The 8,775-nt window shown below is 44.1% G+C and overlaps 1 protein-coding gene across 4 annotated transcripts; it reads left to right on the top strand.

Moving 5' to 3' along the window:
• The first annotated feature begins 304 nt into the window (after positions 1-304).
• On the top strand, positions 305-8,556 carry LOC137434677 (large ribosomal subunit protein uL30m-like). Of its 4 annotated transcripts, none has more exons than XM_078784047.1 (4): positions 305-533; positions 656-794; positions 7,030-7,103; positions 8,284-8,556. In XM_078784047.1, the coding sequence occupies exons 2-4, from the start codon at positions 693-695 to the stop codon at positions 8,417-8,419; spliced, it is 312 nt and encodes a 103-aa protein (XP_078640173.1). In that variant the 5' UTR covers positions 305-533; positions 656-692; the 3' UTR covers positions 8,420-8,556. The 4 variants fall into 4 exon arrangements, with proteins under 4 accessions (XP_078640173.1, XP_078640175.1, XP_078640176.1 ...); XM_078784049.1 differs by having other exon boundaries at positions 306-446; XM_078784050.1 differs by lacking the exon at positions 305-533 and adding an exon at positions 7,575-7,638 and having other exon boundaries at positions 585-794.
• The last annotated feature ends 219 nt before the right edge of the window (positions 8,557-8,775 follow it).

Below are 8,775 nucleotides of genomic sequence, written 5' to 3'. Positions count from 1 at the left end.
TGAAGCGGTGTATGGTTCATGATTCCATGATAGGCGGTGTACGGACTAACAACCGCGGAAGTAAGGAATTCGCCTCGGTTTTTTGATAGAATGTTATTAACCCAATCGACAACAACAACAACAGGCATTATAAGGCCATTTTCCCTGCAAGAACAGGGGTTAGCCTTACGGTCCCCATGACAATTGGGTTAATGTTTATTAACCCAATCCTTGTGGAGTATATAGATTACAGTAGATCTTCCCTCAGTTCTGTAAAACCTACCTCACGGATGTCGGGATTCCTCCATATGTCTTTGTTTAATGTTATAAACAGCATTAGCGACGTGTTTGTGGTTTATAATATTGTACAAGCCCAGCTACGCCACTGTTAGACTTCCGGTCTTGTCGTTTTTATTATTATAGATTACAATAATTTTATTCTATACCATCCACCTTCTGTGGCGGAGGTAATTACATTATATACAGCAGTGCAGACTAAAAGCTTCAACTGAAGTGTTATTGTACAAATAGCATGTATGGTACTCTATTTGGAGGTGAGTGAGGGGTAGCTGGGAGGGGGCTGTATTGAACTGAACTGTTATTCTCGTTAGCTTTTTTCACATTACATACTGTTCGGTGTGGGGTGGAACACAGTTATCTTAACCATCTCTGTCAGCCAAGGTATTATCCCAGCGAAGAAGATCACAAGAAATATGGTGGAGATCCAGAGCAGCCACACCAACTGCATGTGGTGTACCGCGCTTCGGCGTCCGTACTGGGAAAAGAACATGGTGAAAATGCTGGGTCTGACAAAGGTTTGTATAAAATTGACATGGATCTAGTGTTTGCTATTTTAGTATTTTTTATTAATCCAGCTTATTCTGAATCAAATGTGCTTCTCCACACAGCCTGCTCAGGAGTTTTATAAAACCGTATGTACACTTGGTCCTTGTATTGGTTACCTTCATGGTTCTGTTCTTGAAAACCACAACATTAAATGGATAAATAAAAAACAAAGTGAAATGACGTTAAATGGATCAATTTACAGTGTCTTCACCCTACCCCCTTACCTTTTTCACATTTTGTTCTGTTACAGCCTGAATTGAAAATTAATTACATTGAGATTTTTTTGTCACTGATCTACACATAATCTACGATATAAGAGAGATGTCTGTCTGTTTGTGTGTGTGTCTGTATATCTGTCGCTATTTTTCTCAGAGATGGCTGAACGGATCTTCCTCAAACTTTCAGAGGTTCATCAGTGAGTGCCTGGGAGTGTTTCAGGCAAAAAAAAAAATTGAAAAAAAAAAATCGTTTTTTTGTGGTTAAAAAAAAAATTGCTCGATCGTGCCTAAGCTTTTAAAAATTAATGACAGTTATATACAAGTACACATTCGCATAAATAAATACAAAACAATCACCAAACATTTGAACACAAATAAATCAAACAATTCTGGAATTGTACGAAGTTAGTAATACGGCTTCTTCTTCTTCCTGTTTGGCATCACACTTAACTCAGAAACGTGATGAATGCCACATTCACCCCATTCACCCACCAGCATATATATGAACCCCCTTTCTCCTGCCTTCCCCCCCTCCCCTCCCCAATTTGGATGCACCTGAGCTCAATTTGGAATGTCACAGCAAAGGGGGTTGAATACTTATTGACTCAAAACATTTCAGCTTTTCATTTTTAATTAACTTGCAACACTTTCTAAAAAGAAAATTACACTTTTACATTATGGAGTTTTATGTGTAGATCACTGACAAATATCTCAATTTAATCATGGAAATTTAATCCTTTTCAATTTAATCTTTCTAAATTTCAATTTAATTTAATCTCAATTTAATCCTTTTTAAATTCAGGCTGTAACAACACAATGTGAAAAACGTCAAGGGGTTTGAATACTTTCTGAAGGCCCTGTATCTCATAAGAAACTAGAACGGCACTCAGTAGAGAGCATTTTTTTTTTTTTTTTTTTTTTGTATACTGAATCGAGGCTCGTGAAAGAGCTAACATTTACTTCACAAACAAATCGACCAGACAAACAAAATACACAAAAAGAGGGAGCGGAAGACAAGATGGGGAGAAAAGGGGAAGCACACAAACACAACATCCGAGAGCAGGGAGATGTGTGGAAGGGAGAGGGCCCGGGGGGAGGAGGCATGGGAAGGGGGTGGGGGGGGGGGGGGAGGGGAGGGAGAAGTATAAAGCACAAGGACACCAAGGACTTCCAGGACAGAAGTTGGTATTTCAAAAAGTGGAATTGGGGTGAAATTAGCAGGGGTAGAAAAGATCAAGGTTTTGGATGGGGGAAGATAAGAGATGGTGGTGAACAGCTGTTTTAAAGACTTGGAGGGTGGAGTGGGATTGAAGAGAGTGAGGGAGTTTGTTCCAGAGGCGGGAGAAAAGAGGAATAAAGGAGTGAAGGTGAGCAGAGAGTCTTGATTTTGGCAGTTTAACCAAAAGAGGGTTGCAGGCAGATCTTGTGCGACCTGTAGGAATATTTGCGGGACAGAGCCCAGAGAGAGCTGGGGGGGGCAAGGCCAGAGAGCAGTCGGTAGAAGACGGAAAGACCACCAACCTGCCTGCGGTGAGTGAGTGAGAGGCCCTTGGAGTTAGCTTAATCGCGGGAGATTCCAATGATTCTGAATGCTTTGGTTTCAACAGCGCGAAGGCGAGCTAGGTGTGAGGCAGGAGCACCAGCCCAGAGGGGAGAGCAGTATTCCATTGAGCTGCGGATGAAAGCCTTGTATGTGGTGAGGAGCTCAGGTGTGCCAAGGAAGGACTTCGCACGACGGAGGATGCCCAGTCGGTGACTGGCTTTGGAGGCCAGATTTGAAATGTGGTTTTTCCAGGAAATATCATGGCAGATAGTGAGACCCAAAAGCTTGAGTGACAGAACTTCTTGGAGAGGATTATTCAGAAAGTGTATGGGAGGGTTGTCCAGTCGGTATTTTCGGAGAGACATCGTAAGAGTGTGAGATTTGTCAGGATTGAAAGACATGTTCCACTTGTTTGCCCAGTCTGTGATTTTGTCAAGGTCTGCAGAGAGTGAGGAGGCTGCAGACTGCCGATCTGAGGGATGAAGAATGGAGTGACAGAGTAGAGTCATCAGCAAAGAGATAGAGAGGATTTTCAAGAGAGTCACAGAGATCATTGATGAAGACCAGAAAAAGCACAGGGCCCAGAACACTGCCTTGGGGAACTCCATCCTGAACAGGAAGAGGAGATGAGAGAAACCCATTCAGGGCCACACGTTGACTATGACTAGAGAGGAAGTCCGCCAGCCATGCATGGAGATTTCCATGGATACCAAAAGAGGAGAGTTTGGTGAGCAGAGCGGGGTGCCAGACCGTATCGAAGGCACATGATATGTCAAGGGAGACAGCTCTGATTTCCTGTTTGGCATTGAGGACCTCTATCCATTGTTGAGAAAGCAGAAGCAGCATGTCCAGAGTAGAGTGACCAGGTCTGAAACCAAATTGATGATCAGAGTTTAAGCCATTGGAGAAGAGGAAAGATTTCATATCTGAAGCAATGATGGATTCCATGACTTTGCTGATAAATTGGGAGAAGGCTGATTGGTCTGTAGTTGCTGGGATCTGTTTTTGCACCTTTTTTGTGCAAAGCGGTGATGTTGGCAGATTTCCAAGCAGATGGCAGATGACATTGAGCAAAAGAGAGGGTGAAGAGAACAGAGAGAGGGAGTAAAAGAGCGGAAGAACAGGATTTTAGGACCCGTGGGCTGATGCCGTCAGGTCCAGTTGCAGAATCAGAGTCGAGGGTTGACAGAAACTTTTCCACCTTGTCAGGAGGAAAGGACACAGAGTCCAGGAGCAGCTGGGTATGACTGGGTACGGTGGGTACAGAGAGGGATGGGTTTGGGACACAAGATTTAGAGGCAAACACAGAGTTGAGGCATTCAGCTTTTTCACGTGCAGGGTCAGCCGTGTGGCCGTTTGAGGTGAGGGAGGGGATGGAGGGGGAACAAACACCAGAAACAGATTTGACCAGACACCACCAGGATTTGGAAGAGGGAGACAGATAAGAGAGTTCTGTCCTGAGAATGGAGAGATATTGTTTCCTGGCTCTCCTGAGGGTGGACACACACTTGTTTCGGGCTTTGTGAAATGAAATGAGATTTCCTTCCGTTGGATTTGCTTTCCAGGAGACGAAAGCAAGTTGTTTCTGGGCAATAGCCTCACCACAAGATTCCATGTACCATGGACGGGAGGAAGGGTATGACAACTGAAGACGAGATGGGATAAATCTGTGCATGAGAGAGCAATTTACTTTGGAAGAATTCCCAGGATGAATTGATGTCAGAGGCAGTAGAGATGGGAGACCAGTCCAGATGATTGATGGCTGCTTGAAGACCGTGCCAGTTGGCCTGAGTGAAATGCCAGACTCGTCGACGCTGAGGAGGCTCCCTGAGAATGGTCAGAGAGATGTCCACTTTGACAAGCACATGATCAGATGAGCCAATTGGAGCAGAAGAAGAGCAGCAGACATTTTCAGGGAAGTTAGTCATAACCAAGTCCAGAAGAGAAGATGCTCCGTTGACTGAGATCCGGGTCGGGAAATTGACAGATTGTGTCAGTCCCAGTGAGTCACAGAAGTCCTTTGCTGAAGAGCCATGGCTGGTGAGAGAGGTACCCACACCTAGCCAACTGGCATGGTGACAATTGAAATCACCACATATGAGGAAGACAGAGTTGGGATGGGTAGATAGAAGTTGGTCCATATTATCAGACAGTGAGATGTAGATGGAGTCATCACTGTTTGGTGGACGGTGCAACACACATATGAACAAAAGGTGGGAGCGAAGGGGAAGCCGTAGCCAAAGGTATTCCTGAGGGTGAGGTGGAGAGAGGGCAGTGCAGGGCAAGTGAGAAAGTTTTTTTTATAAAGATAGCAACGCCCCCCCCCCCCCCTCCAGGACGAGGCTCAGGTCTATCATACCGGAGGAGGGAGTAACCTGGGAGAGATACCAAGGAATCAGAGACATCATGAAGGAGGAAAGTTTCTGTTAAGCAGATCACGGCTGGTTTGTCAGAAGCAACCTGTATGGAGAGATCAGTCAAGTTTGAGCGAAGGCCCCGGATGTTTGAAGTCCATACTGTTAAAGAAGAGGAAGGGGGAGCATCGGATACAGAACAGGAGGGGGGGGGGGGGGGGAGTGGTAGGGTAAGATGTGGAAGAGGAGGAAGAGGTAGGGAGAGCTGTTGAAGGTGTGTCAGAGATTTCAGAATAGCTTGGAGAAAGGGAAGAATGGGGCGGACAAAAGGTTTGATGGTGATTGGGTGAGGCGCAGTGAGGTGTTATTTGAGGAGGGGGAAGAGTGAGGCAGAAGGTTGAGGGAGATGAAGGTGAAAGTTGGAGGGGGGAAGAAGCGGGGAGGATGCTTTGAGGAGGAGGGGTGAGAGGGGAGTCTCGGAGGGGAGGAGTGAGGGAGAGTCTCAGAGGGGAGGGGTGTGGGGGGAGTTTAGGAGGGAAGGGGCAAGGGGGGAGATCTGAAAGGGATGGGTGATGGGGAATATTTGGAGGGGAGGGGCAAGGGAGAATATTTGAAAGAGATGGGTGATGGGGATGATTTGGAGGGGAGGGGCAAGGGGGTAAATTTAGAGGGGAGGGGTGATGGGGAAGTTTTGGAGGGAGGGGTGATGGGGAAGTTTTGGAGGGAAGGGGTGATGGGGAAGATTTGGAGGGGAGGGGCAAGGGGGAAGATTTGAAAGGGATGGGTGATGGGGAAGATTTGGAGGGGAGGGGCAAGGGGGAATATTTGAAAGAGATGGGTGATGGGGAAGATTTGGAGGGGAGGGGTAAGGGGGTGGATTTGGAGGGGAGGGGTGATGGGGAAGTTTTGAAGGGGAGGGGTGATGGGGAAGTTTTTGAGGGAAGGGGTGATGGGGAAGTTTTGGAGGGAAGGGGTGATGGGGAAGTTTTGGGGGGAAGGGGTGATGGGGAAGATTTGGAGGGGAGGGGTGAGATTGGATTTTGAAAAGTACGATTAATGGGAAACGAACATTTGTTGCAAAATGAGTTTCCTGAGACCTTCGAGTCAAAAATACATTTGAGGACGCTGAAGGATGGGTGGAGTGCTGGAGAGTTTAGGGAATGTATGAAAGAGGCACTGTAACTGTAAGAAATGGAATTTTTTTTTGGAATGAATAGATTTGGTGAGCAAGTCGAAAGCATCATTTTATAGAAGAAGAAGAAAAAGGTGTTATAGTATATGACAGAATACAGTTCTTCAGGGGACAGTTGAAACATTTTTTAACGACGTGAACACGTGAACACGTGATCACGAACAACGTGGTCGAAGAACGAACAAACAAATAAGAACGAACAACGGATAAGAACAGAGAAGGGGATTTTTTTTTTTTTTTTTTTTTTTTTTGAGTTGAGATGAAAACAGAGACAGAGAACGAACGTGAAACGTGAAAAATAGAGACCGAAAGTAATTGCGAGCACAATCGAAGAACCGCTGAGACAGAAACAAAGCCTCAAGCCAAGGTCAGACACGGTAGCCTACTCGTACTACACTAGGCCGCAGAATACGTGACACAAACTAACCGACGATTCTGTACACAGGTATGAAAAACCAACACCAAGAATACTATTAAAGACACACCAATAGTCACACACCGAAAGAAAGATACAGTTTCGACAAAAACACAATTGTGAAAAGTTACTTAACTTCGAAAGCGTGCGCGCATGGACAGCTTTGAAGAGACGTGACCTCCAATCTTGCGCATGCGCAGAAGCAAGTAAGAAGCTTAGTTGCTAGTAAGTGCCACAAACCTTTGAAATGATTGAGAATGCCAACATATGTGATGACTTCATTTTGACACTGCAAATGAAGGTTTTTCCCTTCCTGTATTTAAATAATAAAATTCCACTGGAAAGTTATTTTCCAAACACTGCATTGGTAAGAGGTTGTACTATATAGGTCTTGTTTTAAAATGGCACATTAATTCCTGCATGATGTCGTGAATAGTTTTTTTACATTTTTTGGTGGAAGATTTTTTTTTTTTTTTTTGCAGAAACGCTATCCAGTTATCCACAAGAACACCCCATCAGTAAATAACAGGCTGAATACCATCAGACACCTCATTCAGTGAGTGATAATTTTTTCTTTGCTTTGCATCTGTCGGATCCTTACATTGGATACACATGATACACATCTACTCGTATACGATAGTGTACAGTGCTCCATTCTGTGTTGCATACAGATTTCAATGGATCCCAAATGTCATTGATCTTCACATCAAGTTTGATGATTTATGATCATAACATTGTATTTTAATTAAAAGCTTCCATGTAACCATTTTAGTCCCCCGTCGCACCGCGGAGCGAAAGGGGGACTATGGTTTTCCCCTCCGTCCATCCATCTGTGCGTGCGTGCGGGCATGCGTGCGTAAGCGAAGGACCGCATTCGAATTTGATTTGTGGGTGCAACCCACATCAAAATCCAAGATGGTCGCCGCCATGTATGTCTGATGCCATGTATGTCTGAACCTTGTGAGCGGAATTCTCTTGAAAAATAAGCGAAGTACCAACTTCTAATCTGGTGTGTGGGTGTATCTAGGCAAAAGGAAGAACACTATTGGAAATTGGGTCGCCACGTCAAAATCCAAGATGGCCGCCTCCATGTATGTCTGAACCTTGTGAGCGAAATATCATATCATAGCATGTTTTCTGCGTCTTCCACTTTGTCAACTCATCACTTACCCGACGGGGGACCTAGGCATAACGCTTGTTAACCTTATTTCATTCACCACATTATAATATGTAATCGGTCTTGATATCACCATCCGGTTTCTTTAAAATTAACCAGAAATAACTCTGCTTCCGCTCAAGCATTGTCCAAGATTCCACATTTCAGCCACATTGTTTTTGTTGATATAATTTGAAGAACGATAGGTTTAGAGATTTCTTTGAGTCGTTTCTTCTTTTCATCAGTAATCTACTGCATCTTTAGATTTGGGATATATTCACTAACTAGCAAAAGTACCCGGCGTTGCCGGGTAACAATGAGTCGTTTCCTGATGGGAATATGATATACGCAAGCTGGGTCCATCATCTAACGACTAACAACTAACAACTCAGGTTCGTGCTTTTTCATTGGGAGCTCACATCACCATTTTCTCAGGGAAACAAGATTCGACTTAGGGAGCTCTCGCCATTCCTTTTTATTGTATTTTTTTTTTTAAAGGAAGCATCGATTAAAAATGTGGAAGTTATACAGACTTCCTTTCATATTGTAATTGCCACTAACATGGTCTTGTCTTCTACAGGATTAAACCACTGAAATTACCACAAGGGTTACCAACAGAGGAAGAGCTCCAGCACTGCTCCATTAACAGCAAAGGAGAGCTGATAATTCACAAGTGCTTGGAGCCAATAGAACAGAAGCAGGTTGGACCCTCTTAGTCTTGGCATCCCTCATTGTTTAGATTTTCTTTTTTTACTGTTGGAAGCGATGCCATAATCAGGTACATGTAAATGTTGACATACAATTGAAATGTTTATAGTGTCTGGAGTGAGAAATAAAAGCAATAACACACAAATGGTAACGTGATTATTCCTCAATAATACAGCTTGCCTCGTTTCTGTGTTACTATATTCATCATCCATTCCTGTCAAGTTCAAAATTCCATATACCCAGCTTCCAAAGCTCTGCGTACCTGTAGACTGTAGAGTAATGATTTGTATTTCACATCTAAGGCCACATTGAAATGCATTAGTTCTTCACGAACCATGGATATCAAACTTCACTTGTTGAAAAG

This window comes from Myxine glutinosa, chromosome 9 (assembly GCF_964187855.1).
Source record: "Myxine glutinosa chromosome 9, kmMyxGlut1.1, whole genome shotgun sequence".
Lineage (NCBI taxonomy): Eukaryota > Metazoa > Chordata > Myxini > Myxiniformes > Myxinidae > Myxine > Myxine glutinosa.
The sequence above is the reverse complement of the archived record's forward strand: the minus strand, read 5'-3'. Positions and strand labels throughout refer to the sequence as shown.